This window comes from Maniola hyperantus, chromosome 17 (assembly GCF_902806685.2).
Source record: "Maniola hyperantus chromosome 17, iAphHyp1.2, whole genome shotgun sequence".
Lineage (NCBI taxonomy): Eukaryota > Metazoa > Arthropoda > Insecta > Lepidoptera > Nymphalidae > Maniola > Maniola hyperantus.
Genome location: NC_048552.1, coordinates 1,345,563 through 1,371,375, shown reverse-complemented (window position 1 = coordinate 1,371,375; position 25,813 = coordinate 1,345,563). Strand labels below are relative to the sequence as shown.

The 25,813-nt window shown below is 39.2% G+C and overlaps 5 protein-coding genes and 1 long non-coding RNA gene across 6 annotated transcripts in view; 2 read left to right on the top strand and 4 right to left on the bottom strand.

Moving 5' to 3' along the window:
- Nucleotides 1-2,244, top strand: part of LOC117990093 (uncharacterized) — an 80,545-nt gene extending 78,301 nt beyond the window's left edge. Inside the window, exon 11 of the mRNA XM_034977537.2 lies at nt 176-2,244. Within this exon, the coding sequence (XP_034833428.1) occupies nt 176-229 (54 nt within the window). The 3' untranslated portion in view covers nt 230-2,244. The remainder of the gene's footprint in view (nt 1-175) is intronic.
- Nucleotides 1-25,813, bottom strand: part of LOC117990200 (arrestin domain-containing protein 17-like) — a 436,990-nt gene that overhangs the window by 154,241 nt on the left and 256,936 nt on the right. The window lies entirely within an intron of this gene.
- Nucleotides 2,749-4,370, bottom strand: LOC138403500 (uncharacterized). The gene is made up of 3 exons (XR_011237757.1): nt 4,298-4,370; nt 3,705-3,741; nt 2,749-3,104 (listed from the first exon to the last, which is right to left on the bottom strand). It is a non-coding gene; the product is annotated as an uncharacterized lncRNA (long non-coding RNA).
- On the bottom strand, nt 4,650-6,153 carry LOC138403507 (sperm surface protein Sp17-like). The gene is made up of 3 exons (XM_069504365.1): nt 6,055-6,153; nt 5,272-5,521; nt 4,650-4,843 (listed from the first exon to the last, which is right to left on the bottom strand). Exons 1-3 carry the CDS (start codon nt 6,145-6,147, stop codon nt 4,650-4,652), a joined length of 537 nt encoding a protein of 178 aa, XP_069360466.1. The 5' UTR covers nt 6,148-6,153.
- On the bottom strand, nt 7,476-16,035 carry LOC117990198 (uncharacterized). Its single transcript, XM_034977662.2, has 11 exons — nt 15,946-16,035; nt 15,273-15,507; nt 14,175-14,311; nt 13,678-13,794; nt 12,237-12,380; nt 11,058-11,218; nt 10,291-10,409; nt 9,777-9,883; nt 9,022-9,228; nt 8,531-8,612; nt 7,476-7,603 (listed from the first exon to the last, which is right to left on the bottom strand). The coding sequence occupies exons 1-11, from the start codon at nt 16,033-16,035 to the stop codon at nt 7,476-7,478; spliced, it is 1,527 nt and encodes a 508-aa protein (XP_034833553.2).
- Nucleotides 18,475-25,802, top strand: Zip88E (Zinc/iron regulated transporter-related protein 88E). Its single transcript, XM_034977543.2, has 4 exons — nt 18,475-19,572; nt 23,648-23,860; nt 24,436-24,592; nt 24,991-25,802. The coding sequence occupies exons 1-4, from the start codon at nt 19,030-19,032 to the stop codon at nt 25,005-25,007; spliced, it is 930 nt and encodes a 309-aa protein (XP_034833434.1). The 5' UTR covers nt 18,475-19,029; the 3' UTR covers nt 25,008-25,802.

Genomic DNA, 25,813 nt, shown 5'->3' with positions numbered 1-25,813 from the left:
TGCGCCCGGACTTTCTAATATTCACCACTACATATTCCTTATGAGGTCAGTGAAACTATTTTAGAAAGGTTTTCTAAAGTCTCTGAAAGGCGAAGTGGCTAGTTACCATAATATCGACGATATGGTAATGATTCGGTGATTAAAATCTATAATACTGAAACTTTCTTTGTTACAGCTGTTAAGTGAATACGGCAACCGGTTAATGGGTGGCGGAGTGGACACAATATGAAACGCTGGAAATTAAGACTCAATTAATAACATGAAAAACTAGTTATAGATCTAACACATGCATATAAGCTTTTAGTTTAGACCTGATTCATGACCTAACAATTTGTAGTAAAATAAAATCGATTTAAAACATTTTGGTTTTGCCAAGAAACTATGTTTTTTCTAAATCATTTTTTATATATGGTAGGTACCTACCTAACCTTACGCGAAAGGTAGAGATGGTAATCGGGGTGGGGATGCCCGCACACCATTTAAATATTTAATCCTTTAAATTATAATAGGAGTTTTCAAAAAGTTTTCGTTTTTAAAAAACTTTGAAATTGTTGAGACAATTCAAGTAGTTAAACCTATCTATGTCTTCTATTTTTTCTTAAATTGCCTATGCATGTGTTAAGTCTATGTATTGGACTATACCAAAGTATGTATTAAAAGATCTCTGTTTTTGGTCGCTCAGGATTTATTAAGAATTCTCATTAAAATGGTAGCTGAAAATTTTGATAAATACTTCATTATACGTAACGTTAGTTCGTTTTAATTTAAATTTAGTTAAAATTAGTTTAGTATTTTTGTATATAAAAGTATAATTAAGTCTGCTATCGAACAATTTTAGTTATATTTACTTATTAAGAAATATTACGAAAGGTCGAATGTAAACATTGACTTAGCGGTTTGAATTTACGCCTCGCAATTTGAAAACTTCCCGGCTAGGTAAAACCGTGATAAACTGTCAAGTACCAGTGAAAATGTTATTAGAAAGGAAGAAAATAATATAATAATCACTATAATAATTCCACTAGTCTTAAGATTTGGATTATTTTACCAAATATCAGTTCTGATAATGTTACCCTTAGCATTTTCGATATTCTTACAATTTTATGATCGAATATAAAAGAAACTAAAATAACAGTTTTAGTTAAAATAATTTCTAGTATATTTACCGAGATCTGCTGTGATTGCTACTAACATATTTTCTAAGATTGTATATTGTTTTTAACCTTAGCTAAGTTTTATAGTGTGAATTTAAAACTTTTGAAAAATATAATATGGTAATAAAAAATAAAATTTGCAAAATGTCAATTTTTTGAAAAATAATGACAAATTGTCCTCGGTCTCTTTTAATAACGATATCATTATGTTTTTTTTTTGCAATAAAAACTCAGTTATAACTACCACAATTTTTTATTTCAGTAATTATAATTTTAAAAAACTTTGCGTGCTCTATATCACTTGTTATTTTTTGCATATCGAATTATTTTTATTGGTATTTTTAAGTTAGTTAAGTTACATATTGTTATGTTAGTTATGTTACATATCTTATTGTTGTATAGGATAAAAATATAATTTTAAAGACATGTTTTATATTAATTAAGTAAATAAAAGCATTTATTTATGATACTATATTATTAAAGTACCTACACTGCAATATAGTCCAAGCAATACTGTCACAAAATCAGTCAAATTTCGTTTTTAACCGACTTCAAAAAAGGAGGAGGTTCTTAATTCGTCGGAATCTTTTTTTAATAATTTACAATTGCTATTTTAATTTTTAAAACAGAGAAAAAGCCTTCAGTTTTAAAAAGTTTATACCATTTCACTATTGTGGATGAACGAAATAAAATAATAAGTTTGTAAAGCTCATTTCTCACTACGGGATGTAATATATATTATAGCCCTGTCAATTTATAGATGTTCAAGGTTGCATAGAGCTAATAATTGGTACGAATGTTAGGAACACCAATATTGACTGGACTATAATATAATTTATATCCCGTAGTGTGAAATGAGCTTAGCAGTTTGCTTGGACCAAAAGATATAAATGCACTCTTCTGTCTTTTGCTAAACTTCGTATAAAAAATCATGCTGTTATATAAAAATAGTTTACAAGAGCTTTTTAATATAAATAATAATATTATTATTATATTGTTTACCAAAAAAAATACATTGTAACGAATTTTCGTTAATGCCCTACGACTAGTTGTAAGCTGAAACGCATAATAAATTTTATTAAAAAAAATTGAATATTTATTTTATAGTGTATTTTTTATTTTAATATAAGTTCCATCTGAATTCAGTAAATCTACTTAAAAGACAGTTGTTTCACGCCAACGAGGAAGCGACTAGCTACATTTCGGCTTTGTAGACCGTTGTCTCTGTCACTATATGACGTTTTGTCGGTCTCAACGACAGAGACAATGCTCTACAAATCTGCTATCTGCATTTTAAAGGTCGATGTACATTACTTTCTACCGCGTATACTGTACACACTTTTTACAAATCTATAATATCATTGCAACCATCGTTTATAAGACAGGGACAGGTAATTTCTAATAGTATTTATTTTGTGAGTATAAATCAGTATTAATCTTGAAGATCATTTTGTAACGACTCTTCAATAGAATAAACACTTGATTCATTTTCAGATTCAACGTTTTCTATGAACTCCTGAATTTCATCATCACCGTATCCTTCCATATTCATTTCATCACTGTTATCATCAAGAGATATAGAATGTTCTGGTTCTCCCATTTGTTGAATATTTATTTCCTCACTGACTTCAACCCTATTTAGTTTTAGTCCCGTACTTGTGGTAACCTCAGTATTATCATCTATAGACAAAGATTCATGATGATAATCATCATCAAGACAGACAAATGGTTCATTTTTGTCATCATTTTCTATGACAGTTGTTTCTTTACTTATTTCGATCTTCTTCAGCTTTGTTTTTGTAGTTGTTGGAACGTTTGTATAGTCTATAGACATATGTTCTCTCTCGGGTATCGTTAATAAAATTTCGTAATCGTGGGCGCAGTATGGTCGGGATTTTGGCAGTGGGATATACGATCCGGCGAGTGACACGGAAGAAACTGTGCTTACACCTGAAATTATTATACAAATACAAATCATTGTAGGTAGGTGCATTAATAAGTTGTTAGTTACAATTGTTTTTGTTTCGAGCTACAATTTATTATTTTTATTGTATTGAAATATACAGAGAAATACTCAGGAAAGTACTGAACAATTAGAAAATTACTGAAAAGTAATGAAAAAAATATAACAAAACTAAATGTGTCACTGATTTTGAGAAGTTCACTCATACAAATAACATCCCAAATAACAGCAATGTTAACTATAGTAATAGAGTAAGATCTCAGAGCCCCAGAGAATGTTGAGACTTGGAGTTCAATCATGCAGTCGTTACTGAATCCTCACGGTTTAGGAGTGCAGTTCCCTGCAGCATCAGGATTGATTATTTGGGACTTGGACTCGTTGTTTGGTATCTACAATATCAATTCATCATCAACAGTAACTGTTAGGAACTGTTCCTAAATCGCCACGGCTTAGGAGTGCAGTACCTACCCTGTATCGTTAGGGTTAAGGTTTGGAACTTGGAGTTCAATAATTTAGTCGTTGTTTGGTAAGTATCTACATATCAATTCACCATCAACTGTTTCTGAATCTTTACATGACTGACTTACATGGCTTAAAATCTGGAGCAACAAATATATCTTCTGTCTGAAATAAAAATTAATTTAAACACTTTTTGAAATATAATTTATTACGTCTCATTGAATTTTTTTAAAGCTTGATATGCCCAAAGATTATGTAACCACTACGTTCTAGATATGCCGACGGTAAATTAGTGTAACAAAACAACAGTCAGGTGTAACCAGAACGCTGGCAAAAACGAAGACAGGTGACAGTACCTACTGATGATTACTGATATTATGATACCACGTGGATATCACAAAAAAAAAACTCTTAAAAAAATATACTTATAAAAATCCTATAATATAAGTATTTTGTAAATGTTCACCATATATATCAAATAAAACATCTGACTGACGTTAGAGGTACATTGCGGAAGTAGGCCACTCGGAGTCAATGCCGCGTCGTAGGTGGGGCATTGACCCGAGTTCCTCACGCTATACATTGCGGGTTTGAAAAATAGTGAATCACTAAAACTACAAAATGAGACAAATGGTTATTGGTATTGGATTGTATTTAGGTAGTAGGTATAACAATAACGCTAAGTTTTTGCTAGCGTTCTGGTTACACCCTGTATAGATACCTCTGTTTCTTCTTTTGATTTATTTTGCTTGTATAATTGTAAGGTATGGTGGATAGCTTCAGACGTTTCCTTATTACTGTCATTTCTGAAATCCTGTAAAAGTAAAGTAAAACTTAGCTAAGTAACTTACCGCCGCACTCACGAGTCGCTAATCGTTACTTAAGATTGAGTTAAAACGAGACAGATTTATGTGAGAGATATAGCTCTGTCTCGTTTTAACTTAACTTAAGTAACGATTAAGCGACTCTGAGTACGGCTGTATGTCTCCAATCTGAATAAGACGTGCTGATCGTGTTGGTTGCGTCCAAATTGGAAATATTCCTATACAAAAGGGGTTTACGAAAAACCTAAATTAAAGTGGCCATTTACGGGCAAATGCCAGAAGAAGTAAGTAGGTATATGAAATAGAATTTGATACCATTGGGTCTTCTTGACCCAAGCTGTGTCTCTTGAATGCTTTCTGAATAGCTTGTTGTATTGCGGGCACTTGTGTCTCGTTTATGCTGGTTTTCCTCAACAACTTCAGTAACAAGCTTTGCTCTTTGACTAAAAATAATGTTCCCAAATAATAATTAATTTGAGTTAACTAAGTAAAAAATGCTTTTATCGATGGCGTCTGTCTGTCAAGAAACCTACAGGGTACTTCCCGTTGACCTAGTATCATGAAATTTGGCAGGTCTTATAGCAGACATAAGAGGGAAATCTGAAAAACCATAATTTGTGGTTACATTACAGAAAAAATTAAATTGTGTCATGAACAAATAATTAGCATTTTCAATATTCAAAATATTATATCAAGTGGGGTATCATAATATGAAATGGTTTCATCTGTGCATTCTAACACAGATTTTTATTTATTTTTATGCATCATAGTTTTTGATTTATCGTGCAAAATGTCGAAAAAATACGACTAGTACGGAACCCTAGGTGCGCGAGTCTGACTCGCACTTGGCCGGTTTTTCCTTTATACCTACTTGGCTCATTTTCTTTCTGGTTGCTTTTGAAATGTTTTTCTACAACTTCTATGGCATTTTCAACATCCTCTTCATCGAGGCCAATTTTCATCAGTTCGTGATACAACTCTGGTTTAATGGGAACACATGAACACTTGCATATATCGCTGCATACTTGACAAGCAATGGTTAACGTTTCACGTGCTTCCAATAGTGCTCCAAGATAGTTGGCGATAAATTGGTATAAGTTTTGGGGTTGAGCTCGTAGGACCTAAGCATTATTATTTTTCATCATAATCGTCATCACAAACTATCGCCGGTCAATTACTGAGCAGAAAGGGAAGACTTTGGCCATAGACCAACACGCTCGCTCGGTTTGGCAGACTTCACACACCTTTGAAAACATTATCGGGCACTCTCAGGCATAGTACGCGACAGGTCGAGATTGCAATCGGGGTATGAGGCGGAGGGGTGTCCCGTGCACTCGCACGTCACCCGCGCTAACGTGTGCGGGACGTCCCCACTCTGATTGCCATCTCAACCTGTTGCGTACTATAATATTTGAGTTTTTCGATATTTTCCTCCCTCATTTTAGACTAAGTAACTCCGATGAGTTAGAGGTGCGTGCCAGGGATTGAATCCTGGACCCCCCGTATAGGAGCAGCGTATCACCGCTTCGAATTCTATATAGGTACATCTGCATTCACAAAAATTAAAAATATACTTCCGCTTGATAACAAATAATTAATATACTTAAGTAATTTGCCAAAATCACTTAGAAATAAGTTAGATGAATAAACTTACTTCCCTGGAAATATCACTCATCAAATCTTTGAGACCTCCGGGTAAAGCTAACTTGCAATTTTCGTGAATTTGGGATTTCAACAAATCATCCATTTTTTCTGATAAGCATTTAGTTACTTACGAGTACCAAAGCTTATCTGACATCAGAAAGATTTCAAAGCAAACATTTAACAGATCTAGTAAGCCATGATATAATTTTTTTTTGGCATTAGTTTATTGTATGCCACGAATACCAATTATAAATTCTTTTGTACAAGAGCCCTAAATAGGCATGAATAAAAGTAAAATCACTAGATTGGAATCATAATTTATTTAAATGAAGAAACATAAACAAACAATTATTATAATGAAGAAAACTTAAACAAAAACAAATGAAAGTGTTAAACTATCCACCATTTTAACTAATACGAATAACCAAAAAAAAAGGGAATAGTTAACATCAAAATAAAAACTATTTAGCTATTATTTCGTGTTACAAAAAATATAAATAAAGAACGAACTAAGAATTGTGTCTATTGTTGGAAGAACCGATAGACCTTTGGAGTCCCAAAGTGCTTGGCCTCGCACAGGAAAGCGTGGTTTGGCAGACCGTCTGTTAGGTGGAAAGAGATAATCATACGAGTTTCAGGGAGTCGCTGGATCCAAGCGGCGCAAGACCATGTGGAATGTCTCTATAAGCAGTGGCGTGCACAGGGTTTGAAGCCAGGGTAGGCAGACATTTAGGTAGGTACCTATTTACTGCCAGGCCAATGAAAAATAAGCTTTGAGAAATATTAACTAGGGTAAGCAGTGACTTTATGCCTATATGACCTGCACGCCACTGTCTATAAGTAACCTTTGTCTAACACTGGAAGTACAGCACGCGGCCCAAAGTAAAAGTAAACTGCGGAGAAAAGTAACGAAATAAGTAAAGTTGACACCGATTAAACGTCATATAGGTATGAAAATGAAAATGAAAATGAAAATCTTTTTTATTCGTATAAACTTTTACAAGTGCTTACGAATAGTCGGATGCATCTACCACTGGTTCGGAATGCCTTTCCTGCCGAGAAGAACAAGCAAGAAACTCGGCGGTTGCTCTTTTCAAATATTTGATATAGGTACAAAATTATGCCATGTATAAAATAGTATTTGCAGTCTTGTGCGTTGCTGGAACGAGCTGCAGGTCAAATCCACGCTCTTTTATCATTTAGATAATCTTCAATTGTGTAATATGCTTTTTTTTAGATTTTTTAAACTTGTGCAAAGGTAAGTCCAAAATAGTTTGCGGGATTTTATTATAAAAGGTATGAGTGACAGAGACAACGCTCTACAAAGCCGAAATGTCATTCTAAAGGCCGATGTACATTACTAACGGCCGCGTACTGCAGGTACCTATATAGCGGTTGACGTCGTCGATTTGTATTAAAGAAAATGGCGGACTACTCTTCACCATTGCTGGTAAACAAACCAGTCTCATCTTCCACGTCAGTAGTGTTAGCAGAGCTGAACGCTGAGGATGGCACCGATGCTGTGATGTCACTCGCACCATCGACGTCTGAGCGGTCATCTGGTTCAAAGAAATGTTCTTATTAATGCAGTACCCAGCAGGAAATATTGTACAAAGAGATAGTGGTTTCGTAGAACGTTGAGACAAAACGTGACATAGGTATGAGTGACAGAGACAACGCTCTACGAAGCGGAAATCTCATTCTAAAGGACGATGTACAATATTTCTTGCCGGCTACTGTAAGTCGCCAAAAGATATGTAAACGATAAAAAAGCTTGGATTTGACTCGCTCTAGCAATGCACGGGGCTGCAATGGCTTGTATAGTACGGTATAATAACATTGTAAATTGAAAAATTAAAAAGAGCAACCGCCGAGTTTCTTGCTGGTTCTTCTCGGTAGGAACGGCATTCCGAACCAGTGGTAAATTAAAACTACCTGACTATTCATAAGCACTTTTAAAAAGTTTACATGAATAAAAAAACGTTCTATTCTATTCTATTCTATTCTAAAGAATTTTGACGAGCACCCTGACCCAGTGGTGAGCGCTGTGGTCTTATTAGTGGGCGGTCGCGGGTTCGATTCCCGCCAGGGGACATTTCGAACTTTATAATTTCTAAATTTTCTCTGGTTTGGTAAAGGCTTCGGCCGTGTCTAGTTACTATCCTACAAAAGGCAAAGCGTGCCTCCAAGTGATTTAGCGTTTTGGTACGATGCCGTGTAGAATCCAAAGGGATGGGTTTGATAAAAAAATCCTTTCCAGGTTATCTCGCTTCCATCTTAGACTAAAACACACTCAACGTATACCTACCTAGTAAGCGACAGGTTGAAATAGCAATCGGGGAGGGAACGCCCCTCACACCTACCAGAACCTTCGCGCGCGGGAATCCCCCCCCCCCCCCCCCCTCTCACACCCCGATTACCACCTCAACTTGTCGCGGACTGTAGATACGTTTCAGTCCGTCACCAAAATATTGTTCTCACTTTACCGGCCACTATATCCTCTGGTACTTCTGCAGCATCGATTTTGGGAAACGCTTCAGCTACTGACTGAATCACCTCCGGTGGGAACTGGTGATGATATCGAATATTAAAATCTAAATATATAAAAGGAAACGGTGATTGACTGACTGACTGGTCTATCAACGCACAGCTAAAACTACTGGACGGATCGGGCTGAAATTTTGCATGCAGATAGCTATTATGACGTAGGCATCCACTAAGAAAGGATTTTTGAAAATTCAACCCCTAACTGGGTGAAATAGGGGTTTGAAATTTGTGTAGTCCACGCGGACGAAGTCGCGAGCATAAGCTAGTCATATCATAATAATACAACTCAAACCGCCGCGCTGGGTCTACAAAATTGAGATTTCGCATTTATAGATGATTTTTTATTTTATGAATATGAATATGTATAAATATAGAGCCCCACTATGAAAGGTTTTCAGAAATTCCATTGCCATTCAGCGATAATGGGCACCTGAGTTTCAATTGACGACGAGCGACACATGTCGTGTAAGGTCATTCTAGGTCGGACCCTCAGAATACAGAGGTCGGACCCTAGATCGGCCGGCAGGAGCAGATATGCATCCGATATCTCACCAAGCGGCAGAGCCATGTGTAGGGACCACCCTCTTCTTCTTCTTCTCTCCTTCTTCTCAGCCCTAGGCTCCAATCTAGCTGCCTCCTAAATCAGCCCTGCCGTACTGTTGCGAGATTATCTGTGTCGAAGAATGATTGACTCATCTGTCAAATTTTCGCAGTAGGTACAACATGCGCAGAAATACCTGCTCCCCATTGTAGCCCAGTGGCCCTACCGCGGTTGTTTGACAGCTACAATGTCACGATCGCAATCATCTTTGATTGGTTAATGCTCGCTCACTATTGGCCACAATGCATTGTTGCAACAAGAATCGCACAAATTTAGCCAATCAGAACAATTGAGATTGTAATAATGATTGATGCAGGTTTTAGACAATCGCCCTACGTAGCTCTTTTTACCTGTGGCCCTACCGCGGTTGTTTGACAGCTACAATGTCACGATCGCGATCATCTCTGATTGGTTAATGCTCGCTCACTATTGGCCACAATGCATTGTTGCTCATTGTTGCAACAAGAATCGCACAAATTCAGCCAATCAGAACAATTGAGATTGTAATAATGATTGATGCAGGTTTTAGACAATCGCCCCGCTGACTCCAATATTTAATTTTATAAAAATTAACGTTTTGTTACATTTGAAAAGGAAATCTTATGGTGCGAAGGATTTAAGTCTTTGCTCAGGAGTCGTCTTTCACGCGGTTCTGCTACACTTGGTGCGTGCTTTTGGCGAGGAGTTGCGACTGAAACAAAAATTGTATCAATATGTACAGTCGTGCAATTCACGAAGGCGAGTGGACTTTACTTGTAGTTACGTCGGATACTCGGGTATTGTGTCAGTGTGCGTGCGTGCATGTCGGACCAATCAGTCGCGAGCAAGCGCTCGCAAACACACACATTCAGTGTAGGTACCTTAGTTATACCGAAACGACTTAAATACAAGCATGAGCCACTCGCCTTCGTGAATTCCAAGAGCTGTATCTACTTACTGCGACAAAAAACTGAAAAAAAGGATCTGACCACACCCAGGATTGGGAAAAAATAGTTTTTTTAAAGAAAACATTTTTTGTTTAATATATACCCACACGGTCGTCGTAAAATAGAACATAATATACTTACTTATAAATAATAATATTTTTAGAAACTTTACCAGTACCAGTGACCTTCGACTCGACGATGCTTGATACGGGCATCTGAGTCTGTATTACAGACATGCCTGTCGTCCTGGCTTCAAGGATTTGCGATTGTGTAGTTGACTTACTTTCAGGCCTGGGCAATCAAACAAGATAAGATGAGTTTAAATAATTCAATGGAATAGAAGGATGTAGGTAGAGGAAATTTTAATTTTTGATAGATTTAATTTGAAAATCCAAAAAACAAAACCACTGACATTCTCATAGTTTTATTTTAAGCTTTCAGTTTTGTCGACAGTTCCCATTGAGTGCCAATTTTTACTTCCTTTAAGAGTTTCTGTCGGACTTTTTCTTGTTTCTGATTGGTCGAAACTACGCGTCTTTCGCTTCCCTGGCGAATGGCATCACAATGACTAAATCGGCAAAAAAGTGGTGCACTTTGACCGTACGTTGTACCAGATCCTTTTTTCACGCACATCCAAACTGTAGAATCAAGTTCCTTCGGCGGTGTTCCCACTAGATTACTACATGAGGTTATTCAAGGGGTGGACCAACAAATTCCTGAAAGACAAGCAACGCACTGGCGGTTCCTCTAGTGCTGCAAATGTTATGGGTGGCGGTAATCACTCAACATCAGGTGACCCGCCTCCTCGTTTGCTCGCTTTTTTACTCAAAAAAAAGTTGGAATCGTTTCCTACTCTCAACTTTTTTCCTTTTGATGTACGGAACCCAAAAATTGACTTAAGTACCTGGTGTCAGAACATAAGCGTCGATTTGTACAGACCTGTCCCTACAAATAGGGGACTCCACGGGTCCTTTGGCAGCCTGATCTTCGGGCACATGCGTGATAGTCTTCGTTGGATCGTAGTTGAGACCAAGGGCTTGGTTAGTATGCTGGACGAACATATCGTTGACCTTGATGCTATCCTCGGGTACTTTTATATCCTGTAGATAAGAATTTTATATCGGTAAGTGCTAGTGGTGGCATAAAGGCTATAAAAGGCGGATTTTTCTGAAAAAGAGCCGGCAAGAAATTCAGCAATTATTCTTTAACTGTAACAAGTGTTTAGCTAATAATTAATGTAACAAATTTACCTAATAACACTATCTTGTTGCCTAATGCAAAACCGTTTTTCTCGAAACTCTCCACCAACAAGGCCATGATGTTTGTTGCTTCCCTCTGGACATCTCAATTACAAGGACACGCACATACTGCTGCAATACGTCAATATTGAAGGATACCGGCAACATGATGGGACAAGGGGAAAGGACTTGATTGCAGTTTAAGTCAAGAGGTACATTTAAAGGATTTATCATCATCATTACAATTTACATACAACCGATAGAAATCAACTGCTGGACATTGTAGGTCTCTTGTAGGGACTTCCACATGCCACGGACTTGCGCAACGTGTATTCAGCGGCTCCCTGTGAATTGTTTAACGTCATCTGTCCACCTAGTGGGGGGTCTTCCAACGCTGCGCTTTCCGGTGCGAGGTCGCTATTCTAGCACCTAAGGGCCCCACCGTCTATTGGTTTTTTAAACTATGTGCCCTGCCCATTGCCACTTCAGCTTCGCAACCCGTTGAGCTATGTCGGTTACTCTGGTTCTCATACGGATCTCCTCATTATTAGAGCCTCAATAGCTCAACGGGTAAAGGAGTGGACTGAAAACCGAATGGTCGACGGTTCAAACCCCGCCCGTTGCACTATTGTCGTACCTACTCCTAGCACAAGCTTGACGCTTAGTTGGAAGGGACAGGGAAATATTAGTCATTTAACATGGCTAATATTCTTAAAAAAAAAAAAAAAAAATTATTGATTTGATCACGTAGAGAAGCTCCAAGCATAGCTCTCTCCGTTGCCCGCTGAGTGACTCTGAGCTTTCTTATGAGGCTCATAGTTAGCGACCATGTCTCAGATCCATATGTCATCACTGCCAACACTTTTAAAGGGATACTTACAATCAACGGTCCCAGGTCAATCTCTCTGGATCCACCGAGGTCGAGCGGAGCACCCGGTAGTTCTTTTTTAGGACCTTTGTTCTTGGACTTGGGTTTCAAATGACGCAGGATATTTCTTCGTACATGATAGCCTCTGTAGGCTGCCTAAAAATATTTATTTAAATATAATGGATTTCTTTTATACTCGAATGTAGTCGTACTTCCTGCCGAGTAATATGACTTGAATACCTTCAAGACAAGGGGGACTAGGCATATTCCATCTTCTAGGCAAGCGCGCTCCAACCTAGACGTCATCATTGCTCTGTTTTGTCAGACTGGGGGCACACGATGCGTTGCGGCGCCGCACCGCAAAGATTTCACCGTATCAGCGGGCACACGAGCGGTGCGGCGCCGCAACGTTGTTATGTCGCAGTGGCGCCTTAGTAGCGTTGGACAGTCTGTTAATAAAAACAACTGAGCGGTGCCGCTCCGACGTCGCAACGCATTCACCCGTCCCCTTCTCGTCTCGGTGGTTGCAAGTCCGGTGCGGCGCGGCGCCGGAGCGCATCGTGTGACATGCCACAGATATTTCTATGTAAGACGACGCAGCGACACCGCTCCCGCGCCGCACCGCCGCGCCGCCGCAACGCATCGTGTGCCCTCGCTCTTAGGCATGATTGCCGTCAACCGCAACTCTATTTCTCAAAAAAAAATAAAAAAGTTTCCTTAGAGTATCTTCTTCTCATCATCTCAGATCTAAATCCATGGTCGGTTTCCACACAAGCACAAGCCTCCTTTCAGAACGAGAAGGGGTTTGGCCACCACGCTGGCCCAATTGACAGACTTTACATGCTTTTAAAAATATTTATAATTAAAAAACTTTCAGGCATGCAGGCTTTCTCAAGATGTACCTATTGTTATTAGAGTTATACGAGTAATAAGTTAGGTACATACTTATGTTACTTTACCAAGTGAAAGACAATAATAAATACAGGTTTTGAGGTCAGGGCATATTGTGAGATATTTAACCTTAAAGGATCCATTACTAATACTGACTGTATTGCATTCATAATTAGATAACTGCTGCTTATATTAAGTTACAAAAACAGAGTTTATTTTGACTCAATTCTATTAAGCACACTATATTATTTTGGATATGGCGATTTCATGATCAGCAAATGAGTGGCTTTTGATACTTTACTAGCTGATCCTCGTGACTTCGTGCACGCGAACTTAGGTTTTTAAATCCCGTGGGAACTCTTTGATTTTCCGAGATAAAAAGTAGCTTATGTCACTCTCCAGGTCTTTAACTATGTCCATGCAAAAAATCACGCTGATCCCTTTTTCCGTTGCGACGTGGTTGAAGGACAAACCAGTAAACCAACAAACAAACACACTTTCGCATTTATAATATGGGTATAGTGATACATCGATTTACCGATTAATAATTGAAGGTTTTCACCTGTATTTTTTCCGTAGCTCTGGTTAATTCGCTGAAACTCGGTTTTGTCTTCTTGTACAGTTGCAAAGTGTGCTCTGCTGCAATTTCCCACGGTTCATCCAACTTCGGTTTTATCCCCTAAAATAAAAAGTATCTTGGAGATGATGAAAATTACATAGTGAAAGGCTTTTAACAAGCATGTGATCTTGCCTATAATTTAAAGATGTTATGGTGTAACTCAAAAATATTTATACAAGGAACCAAAATCTTAATCTTCTAAATATATAAAAGGAAAAGGTGACTTACTGACTGACTGACTGAACTATCAACGCGCAGCTCAAATTACTAGACGGATTGGGCTGAAATTTGGCATGCAGATAGCCATTATGACGTAGCAATCCGCTAAGAAGGCATTTTTCAAAATTCAAACCCTAAGGGGGTGAAATAGGGGTTTGAAATTTGTGTAGTCCACGCGGACGAAGTCGCGACCACAAGCTAGTGTAGAATAAGAAGCGAACCTTTTCCAAAGTTTTCTTCCTATACCAATAATCGCGGTAGGCGTTTCTGGCGACCTGGCAGACTTTTGCTGTCATAACCTCGTCCAATGGCTGTCTTGAGAGGATCTTCTTTACTATCAGGCACTCCTTGACTGTCTCTATTAAAGAATATTAAGTTCACCAATACATGCAACAATAGTTAAGTTTGTTGTGGGCTCTTCTCAGACCTGGGCGCGTTTGGAACCCTCGTTGCTTTAGTTCTAAGTTCGCGTAAAAATTATCACCACTATATCAACATCTTACAAATGAAACAACCGGCTATCAAAAAGTGTAATTTACCTATTTTGAGTAAACTTTTTCGACTTTGACTTTGACTTTGAATAAGAAATAATAATAACTCGGAACACCCTTCCAGCATCAGTTTTCCTCTCCAATTATAATATGGATACCTTCAAGACAAGAGTGAATAGGCATCTTCTAGGCAAGCGCGCTCCATCTTGCGCTGCATCATCACTTGCCACCAGGTCATATTGCAGCCAAGCGCTAGTCTATAAATTAAAAAAAAAAGATCTGACTCGCCCAGCCCAAGCCCTTGAATCAGAAAGCTAAAATTTTGCGAAAATGTTCTCTTTACACTAGAGAGTGACGAAGACTGCATCATCACTTGTCATCAGATCAAGTATGAACAACAGCTGTACAAAATTGCAACTCAATCGGATGACTGACTCCCTCAATGCCCAGCCCTCTTGAACCTAGACAGCTAAAATTTTGCACAAAGATTATCTTTATAGTAGAGTGATGAGCTATAAGGCTGGGTTTTGCAAAGACCACTCTCCACCCGGCATCACGTCAAGTGAGAACAACAACTGTACAAAGTTTTTACCCAATCAGATGAACGATGCGCGAACGCCTAGAATACGAAAATTAAAAATACAAACTTAACAGACATAAAAAAGACTAGTAAATCCCCGGGATGATTTGCAATTCGACTCTTGCGTATGATTTATGGTTCTGAACCTTTACACGAGTGCCAACAACAACTGTACAAACAACTGTCAATTCGATCGTATGAACGATGCACTGACAGTCAGAATTTCAATTGACCACTTTTTTCATTACCTTTACCCTGCTCCTCTTCGGATCCTTCAATCTCCTCCTTGATGATATCAGCAAGTGTCTGCGCTTGTGCACTGTCCATCCCCAGCTGTTGCAGGTGCTCCAGCACTGAAGGTCTGCAGTCGCACAGGTCGCTGAGAATCTTCACCGCCATGACGCCATGCTCTCGAGTGATGAGAAGGACTGATAGATAGTTGGCTATGAAGTCGTTAATGTCGCAAGGCTGTGCGCGTAGCACCTGTAAGATGACGTCATCATCAACCCATTGCAGGCTCACTACTGAGCACGGGTTTATTCTCAGGATGAGAAGGGTTTAGCCACAGGCCACCACACTGGCCCAATGCGGATTGGCAGATTTCACACACCTTTGAGATCATTAAACGCACTTAACTCCGAAAAGTTAGAGGTGCGAAAAAGAAAGATCGAGCGCTGTAAAAACATCACCTTCATCAAAAACATCACCAGGGAAACCTGTATACCTGAGAGTTCTCTGTAATGTCCTAAAGGTGTGTGAAGTCTCACAATCCGCACTTGATCAGCGTGGTAGACTATCGCCAAAACTCTTCTCACTCTGAGAGGAGACCCGTGCTCAGGTAGTGAGTGGGTTACCGGTTGATCATGATGATTGAATCATCTTTTAATTTGTAAAGAGGCTCAAATGGTGATGACTGCTTACTTCGCGCGATATATCAGACATAAGTTCCTTGAGACCTTCTGGAACTGAGAATACATTGGCGCACCCATGTTTCTGTAGCAGTTCATTCATTTTGTACCTACAAAAAATAATGCAAAAGAATAATATTCCCGGAATATTTTAATTGACATAAACTATTTTTTTGATGTTTGGACTTTTGACAGAATATTGATCAAAAACGTTTTTCGTTAAAAAAAATTGTGTTTGTGGTTTGTGACTTGTGAGGACTACTTGTGGGTTTGCGGGTTTGCGTATGGTAAAGGCCACTTATTAGGCTTAGTGGTTCGTGGGTAGCATCTGAGTATACCTACCTAAAGTGGATGTTTGTTACTCAAACACAATGATATTAGAAGAAAAAGAGGTAGATAGGTTACTTATATCAAATTCGATGTTTACAAATGGCACGCTGCGTCAGCGCCGAAAGACTCAACACACATAAACGCATAGATAGTATTTTAACCTCACACAACAGAGAGTAAAGGACGGTGAACTAATAACCTCAGCTTCAGTTGCGCACGAAAAAGAGACGGTTATATTTTGCACTACCTCGTCCTGCACAGAAGAGTGGAAGAAGGACGGATATATGCCTAATAATGCGAGCGTAAAAGAGACGGGACGAGACGGTAAACTAGAAACTCCAAAGAAAAAAAAACAGTAAAGTCTTTTCGGCTAATGCCGATTTATGCCTACACTGTAGTTGTATAGTAAAATAAAAACCTTATACTGTGGTATTTAATATATTACGAACTAGCTTTTTCCCGCGGTTCCGCTCGTTTTTAGGGTTCCGTGCCCAACGGGACCCTATTATTAGTAATAGGGTCCCGTTGGGCACGGCCTCCGCTGTCTGTACGTCCATCTGTCAGCGGGCTGTATCTCGTAAGCCGTAATAAGTAGACAGTTGAAATTTTCACAGAATGTATTTCTATTGCCGCTTTAACAAAAATAATAAAAATTAAATTAAATTAAATCCTTCCCTAAAACAGGAAATATGCACACTATTTGAATTGTCAATACTCACAAGAGACCTATCTGTTTATTTTATATTCTTTGATCGGAAACTTTAAAATACGTACAACGATAACTTGATACGTACTTATAGCATGTGACATAAGGTCGAAATTGCAATGAGTTGCATTTTACACGAACGTGCACGAGTTTATTGTTAAATAAGTGAAAAATACGAATTATATAAAAGAAATAGTTTTACTTACGAATGAAATGTGATTCCTTGACTTTTGGAAACCTTGCTTGTGTAGTTTGTGCAGAATTTCATCACACACGACGGCATTTTCGGTTGTTTTGGGAGACGAAAACAAAATACACATTACTATCAACGACGTCTTCGATAGAGCGACGACAGCGGGCGACTGAGCTCAGGTTTGCTAATTAGCTTAGTTTTAACGTGCCACTTGCGGTCCGCGTATAACGTATCTACCTATTTTCTTCTAATATCATTGCTCAAACACGCAAAAACGGCTCAACGGATTTGGATGAAATTTGGAATGGAGATAGATTATACCCTGGATTAACACATAGGCTACTTTTTATCGTTCCCGCGGGATTTTGAAAAATGTAAATCCACTGATTCATAAAATTTTGATTATGGTAGCACCTAAAATATAAATGAACCAGCCATTGAAGTTTGAATCACTTCTAACGGGAATAAACCTTAATGACTTGATACTTTCGTTTATATATTCTTTATAGGTATATCGGTAGATGTACATTGTAAGTATGTACCTACAGTTTCACGCGTTTATGTTTTGAATCTAAATCAGTATCCTGAATATTGTGAATTTGTCAGTCATATTTTCTGATTCAACAATAAAACTTCATAGTGCGGTGCGGTACGCTGCGCAGCGGTGCGGTGCGGTGCGCTGCCATGCGGTGCGGTGTGGTGCGCTGCGGTGCACTGCGGTGCAGTGAACTGCGGAGCGGTGCGGTGCGATGGAGTGGACTCCGGTGTGGTGCTGTGGCCTGGGCTGACAAGGACCAACCTCTTTAGGTTCTTACAAGCCCATTTTTTTATACCTGTGGTTTTGGCCTGTGCTCTAGTCTGAATAACCGATATCACAGAATAATATAATAGTACTAACCCGATATCCGTATTTTGAGTATAATATAAAATACATACCTAGACTATTACTTATAAAGAACTAAGTAGGTAGGTACCTAGTTTATTTTTATATATAGGTACATGTACTTGCATTGTGTTGCCCATTTTGTTATGATCCGTTAAAATTGTGATTAATCAAAGAGTAGGCATTTAAAATTGTTTTATCGTTAACGGCGTTGGAGATCTTTTTATAATGGTCTTGTTATTGTACTTGTACTGTACTAAGTATGGGCGTTTTTAAACCTTATAGAGTCTACATAAGTTATAAATTAGTTTACGGACATATCGGCCATGTGTTTCCGTATATACTGTCAGCGATTATGAACTTTAAATACCAGATGTTAGGACATGAATTTGTTGATATTCATATGAATCATTTTAATGTCCTTGTAGGGTAGAGATACAATTCATAACGAATCCGTGTTTAAAATGTGCCGGTCGTGTTTTGATTCGATTATTTTTTAGTAAAGTGAAGGAAATTATATTACTGATAAGTTACTCGTGTGTATTGAATGATAACGTGTGTAAATACTAGATAAAGGGAACGGATGGAATGGTTCGAGTTGAGAGTGTCGTTTGAAACCGCTATTACGTCTTGGGATCCAAGCCATATCCAGTTTAGGTATTGCATAAACTAGGCACAGAATTGAGAACCTTCTCCTTTTTGGAAGTCGGTTAGTATAGTTGGTGACGATTGGTGATTAAACAAATAGTTTCCCAGAAAGTGACGCAACAATAAAGAATTGAAAAGTGACTGAAATGAAGGTGACCAAAACATTAATTAACAATATTATTGAACCACATTTTGACACGTAGGTACGGTACAAAAATAGAATCATAAACTGAGAGAACTTCCTCCTTTTTGGGAGTTGGTTAAAAGTGACGAAATTAACAAAAGTCACCAAATAAAGTGAGATTGAAATTGCAAAGTGACGCTAAATTGATCAAAAATGGAAGCCTCAACGGCAAAAGTGATATCAATTGTAGCTTTAGGACTGGGAAGTTTCGTCACCGGTATGGCTCCAGCATGCATATCCCACAGTGCAAGACAAAGGCATCCCCTATTCATATCTTGTCTACTTTGCTTCGGCGGTGGAGTTCTACTAGCCACCTCTTTAACTCATATGCTACCTGAAGCTAGGGAGAAACTCCCAAAGTATACCGAACTTTTGTTATGTGCTGGATTCTTTCTTGTTTACATAGTGGATGAAATCGTACACATCTTCAATGGCACTAGTGAACATCAAGTTCCAAGTCCTGTGGTTCAAAGGAGCTATGGTACTGTGGAACAGAGTTTGCTGGATCGGAGGAGTAATGATGATGAGATGAGGGACAAGTGCTGTGGCGATGCAGGGAATCCGAGGATGTGTCATGTCAGTCATACGGAGCCATGCAACAAGAGTTCTTCTGGTGTTATTGGGTTGCTGTGTGCCTTGTTCGTTCATAGCCTTCTGGAAGGGTTGGCGATTGGATTGCAGGAAACTGCTTCTCAAGTGAGTTTGTTGCGGATTGGATTTAGGGTTTTTAAAAATCCCGTAGGAACTTTTTGATTTTCCGGGATAAAAGTAGCCTATTCCCCGGGATGCAAGCTATCTCTGTGCTGAATTTCATCAAAATTGGTTGAACGGATGGGCTGTGAAAAGCTAGGAGACCGACAGACACACGGACACACTTTCGCATTTATAATATTAAGTATGGATTAAATGATGCTGGTAACGCTTAACTTAGTAGGTAAGTACTTAATATTAGATTGTTTAATGCGGTGATATGCTAGTGGATAAGTAAGACTAACCTCCTGATCGGATGGTCCGGATTTCGATACCGAGAGGAATTTTCGGAGTTGTCTGTCTGTCTGTCGTGTCTGTCAAGAAGCCTACGGGGTACTTCCCGTTGACCTAGAATTTCTATTTCTATCTATCTATGAAATTTGGCAGGTAGGTAGGTCTTATAGAAGACATAAGGCAGAAAATTTGAAAACCATGAATTTGTGGTTACATCACAAAAAATACGACTGTATTACGGAACCCTTGGTGCGCGAGTCTGACTCGCACTTGGCCGGTTTTTTAATAATCCCTGACGTTTAGAGATCTTAAAGACCTTTCCAGCCTAGGTACTTCTATACTCATGTGTGTCTAATAGTATAGAAGTACTCTTATAATACCTATTCTGTGCCTATAGGCACACTAGTTGAGTTATTACTTATATAAATAGATAAAAAGGCTTTAGGTAGTGTTATCAGCTATTGTGACACAATTTTGTCAATTAAGTACAACAGATAGATAACACGATATTTTGAGAGTCATTGTTGAGTGGAATTTGGCGAATACGACTTCGTAAATAATATTATACCTTGGTGCTTACCTGTACCTCCTTTATAACATTCGAAGGTACCTTTTGTAGCCTGTAGAGTGTAGCTTAGACCAGCCATACACGGACAGCTTGAAGCAGTCAGGATGGACTGCTTCAAGCTGCGACTGCGTATTGAACTACAGACTTCTACGTACGTACAGACACGAACCGCTCAAGCAGTTGCAACTGCTTCGGGCGGTTGGGCGGTCAAGCAGTCGCCAGGCATACACTGACTGCTCGAGCTGTCGACACGCTCTCACGCAGTTACCTCCGCCCGCGCTCCTCATTCCACGCCGCGCACGCTTTCCGCCCGCACGCATAGTTTAAGCTGCCATCGAGCAGTTAAGCTAACTGCTTGATGGCAGCTTCAAGCTGTTGACTCTGACTGCAAGAGCGGTCCGTGTATGTTGATCACTGGCTAACCGCTCGAGCAGTCCGTGTATGGCCGGCCTTACCTTCCTGCAGCTCCTCTTTCTCATCTACACTTGTACATGTAATTTAAACTAGCGGCACGCTATGATGGCCGGTTTGACGTTTGTCCGCTCATGAAGTTCCGTATTAATTGATAACGACTTTGAAGGAAATAATTGTATTACTTTATTGACGATAGTGATGTGCAGAGATTCATAAATTTTATCGAATGTAGTTTTAGGTTTAGGACTCAAAATTTATTTATTAAATTGATTTCTTAAATGTATACAAGTGTAGAAAAATCAGTTTGCACCATTTAAGGGGTGAATGTACTTGTGAATATGAACAATTTTCACTATGTGGACAAACCTCTGAAATCGCAAAAAAATATCAATAAATTTTTAAAAATGGAATCTAATACGATCGTCACATAGGATCGCTGGCTAGCACAACTACTACCTCCGGCAAACTCGCGTCAATGCTCAATGCAAAACAAAGCAGTTTCGAATTGACGTTGCTTCGAAAAGTATAAACTGTCAGTGCAATGCGATTGTGATATAGTTTTGACCTGGCTTTGGATTTCAAATATTGATACTGCATTACTGTTGACCCTTGCTCGTTAATTTGGACTCTGTTCAAGCCCTTTGTTGTGGATTTCGTCGATATGACCGAACGTACGCAGAGAACTGTTCTAAATAGTCAGACACGTGAGTTCCTAATACGCCTTCGTAACTATTTCGATCGTGAAGCTCAAAATGGAGGGCCAATTTTACCTATAACGTCAGTGGTTGAACGCGTAGCTGATGCGCTTAATATTGGACAACGAACTGTTAGACGGATAACTAAAAAAAATATGGCGAGACTGGCACAGAAGAAAATAAACTTCACACACCAAAAAGAGAAAACGAGCAAAACCAGTCGTAGGCATCGATAGCTTTGATGCCGATGCTATCCGAAGACATGTTTACGGCTACTATTTACAGAAGGAGTATCCAACAAGAAAAAAGTTGGTGCATTCACTGAAGGAAGCTGGATTATTCTTCGGTGGGGAAAGTTCTTTAACGAAGATTTTGAAGACCATTGGATTTCGATACAAAAAATGTAACAAACGCAAAATATTGATGGAAAGATTTGATATAGCGATGGCAAGGTATACTTTTTTACGGCAAGTGAAAGAAATCAAAAATTGGCAAAATGTTGTGTTCTTGGATGAAACATGGCTTAATGCTAACCATACTGTAGGCCGTTCTTGGAACGATGACACAGCAGCATCTACTTCCAAAGTTCCTGTAGGAAAAGGATCGCGACTTATAATTTGTCACGCCGGAACCATCAACGGGTTTGTCGAAGGTTCTCTCATGGCTTTTGCGTCAAAAACCACTGGAGACTATCATGAAGACATGAATGGAGAAAAGTTTACTGAATGGTTTACCTCAATGTTGTGTAGCCTCCCTGAACCATCTATTATAATTATGGACAACGCCCCATACCACTCGATGCAAATTGACAAGCCACCTGCCCAATCCCAAAAGAAAGCTGATATCGTCGCATGGCTTCGTAAAAATGGCGTAGATGCAAACATGAATATGTTAAAAGCGGAATTAGTACGTCTTTTAAAAGAAAACAAACCAACCAAGATCCGATACGTCATTGACGAAATAGCATTAGAACATGGGCACAGAGTTATACGGTTACCGCCTTACCATTGTGAGTATAATGCGATTGAGTTGGTGTGGGCTCAAATTAAGGGATATGCTGCAAGACACAATACAGAACCCCCATTTACCACAAAAAAAATGCTAAAATTATTAGAAGAAGCTTGTGAACATGTGACTAAAGGAGACTGGGAAAAGGTTGTGAATAGAACTGTTAAATTAATAAGGGAAGATTATGAAAGAGATGTGAAAATAGATAATATTATAGAAAACGAACATATAATTATTAATGTATGTGATGATAGCAGTGACGACAGTGAAAATAGTAGTATGGACGAATCTGATTAATTATGGCCTTTTGTGGCACCTTTTTCGGTATCTTTTGTATTCATATGTTTCTTGTGTGCATATAAAGTATGTATATTCATTTTCGTTCAAATATTCAGTTCGTTCAAATAAATTAAATAAACATATACATTTTTGTTTTATTAAACCTATTTAATCAGGTACAAAAACAAAACTTAATTGTTTTTTGTTCGAGAATAAATTGACATTCCACATCACTATTGTAATGTGTCAAACCGGCCATCATAGCGTGCCGCTAGTATAATAATTTATTGTTCAGTACCCGTAGTACAAGATTTTACGTCTCACCAAACCAAACCAAATTCGAGAGTCGAAATACTTCCGCGTTACAGTAAAATGGACCTAAACAGCCGTGAATTGAAGTCAAATATTCAATGTCACTGATTTTAATTTCGCAATGTTTCCGCTTGGAGCGCTGGCTGTAGAAGTGTAGACAAACTTGAGCTTTAAAACAAGGCATTTAAGATCCAGTTTACTGTAACGCGGAAGTATTTCGACTCTCGAATTTGGTTTGGTTTGGTGAGACGTAAAATCTTGTACTACGGGTACAGATAAAGTGACAAAAGAAATTAGGTTGTCTTTGTTGGCACGCCCGGCGGCTGCCAGGCTGCTGTAGATCCACCTATACTAATATTTTAAATGCGAGTGTGCCAATCTATCTTGTTGTCTCCTTCTCACGGCCCATCCACATAACCAATTTTGGCGAACATCTGCTAGAAACTGGCCCCTTCTATAGACACGGCGTGCGCAACAATATAGTTTTTAACTAAATTTTATTTCTTTTCAGGTGCTTCTTCTATTAGGCGCAGTAGCAAGTCACAAGTACGTGGTAGGCTTCTGCCTGGGGGCTGAGTTATGTGCAAGCGCACCTGGACGGCTGTGTGCGCATATCGTGTGTGTTGCGCTGTTCAGCGGCGGATCCGTCGCCGGCATCGCTGTGGGTGCTGTTCTGGACAACGTCAACGCGCTGAAGGACTCCGTCGCTGTGCCTATCATGCAGGTAACTTACTGATTACTATTATCGCTTATCGCTTACAGGCGCTCGCAGCGGGTACGCTACTTGTACGTCACCGTGAGCAAAGTGTTACCACGTGAGCGAAGTGTTACCACATGAACGAGCGCGATGGCACGAGCGGTAACACGGAGCAGGCATGGTGCAGTTCATTGCTGTTGCAATCGGAGTCACTATTCCCAGTCCCAGAAACTTCTAAAGGCAGACAGACATTAAAATTTTGATTTTATTGTCTCGCGAGGTGTGAAGAGTAGAGTATTGAACTTGGGGGTAATACTGTCTTAGTCTTGGGCGCCCCTAAACCCCACGCTTCACTCAGGATTCTAAATCCTCGCTACGCTTGTTAGCTACTTAGGTACTCTAAAATGCCTCGTTACGCTTGGGATTTCTCCCGGCGCTTGTAAAAGACATTACACTACTCCCATGTTGAATAATCTACTAATATTTGACATAACGTCGATTCAGGATCAAACCGAGAGTTCCCTCACTCTGCTTGCATTCTGGCTTGCCCTTGTGCGAATGTGTAGATCCAGCTTTACAATTTTCGCTTACCATTGTTCCAGGCGCTCGCAGCGGGTACGCTACTGTACGTCACCGTGAGCGAAGTGTTACCACGTGAGCGAGCGCGTTGGCACGAGCGGAAACACGGAGCGGGCATGGTGCAGTTCATTGCTGTTGCGGTCGGATTCGCTATTATGTATTTATTGACTATGTATCTAAGTAAGTACCTGACTTTATAGTTACTTAGGTACTTTAGATTTATCCCAGGCAGCAAACACACTGACTTTCTATCCATAGTCTTTATTAATATTACAGCATAGAAAAACTCGTTGGTCTGTGTTTAAATTTTGAAGGAAAAACTTAAAACTATGGTGTTAAACAATCTTGCTGCTTGATGGTTTTAGTAAAAAAGATGAAATTATATTTTACCTAACCATTTAAGTACCTACCATTTGAAAAATACTCAGCCGTGGGGATTTGGAACTGTTGATGGAGAATACCTAATTGATATTGTAGATACCAAGCAACGACTTTATGTCTGGACTCCATGTTCCAACGTTCAACCCTATCGCTTAGCTAGGTGAGGTTGTTAAAATGAATCTTTTTTTCTGTTCCAGATCATGATGCGGAGTAATAAAGTATAAAGCTGTGTTACTTTAATTTTAGTATTTTGTAAGATATTAAGACAGTACATAATATGATATTAAGACGATAGGTAATTCCCTAAGATCATTAAGGCGCCATCTCCACGGACGAGAGAATCGCAACGAGTCCGTCTTACTATCGTCGGATAATCTCCACGGTAGGTACCTACAATGATAATTCCGCCAGCGAACGCCACGAGACCGCAATGGATCGCCGCGTGACGTGATCGCACCGTCTCGTTGCGCCTCTCAACAGCGTGGCGGTGCACGGTGTGGTGGCGGTATCGCCGCGAGACACGACGGTATCGTCGCGACACTCAGTGGCATCGCCGCGAGACGCGACGAGTTCATGAAGTCGTCCGGCAGGGCGATTGTCTAAAACCTGCATCAATCATTATTACAATCTCAATTGTTCTCATTGGCGGAATTTGTGCGATTCTTGTTGCAACAATGAATGCATTGTGGCCAATAGTGCGCGAGCATTAACCAATCAGAGATGATTGCGATCGTGACATTGTAGCTGTCAAACAACCGCGGTAGGGCCACAGAGTCCAGACTCCAGGGACACTCGTCGTAATATCGCCGCGATAGTATCGTCTGTGGAGATTGGCCTATGGAGTTTGTATCTAATTTGGTGGCATGGCGAAACTATCCCCGAGATTCTCTCGTCCGTGCAGATGGCGCCTTAATTAAGTTTTGTACCTACTTACCTAATCAGATATTCTATTTTGTGGAATAGGCTACTCTACACTTATTTTTTAATAATAAAACAATTTTAGATTTCAGTTGATTTTAT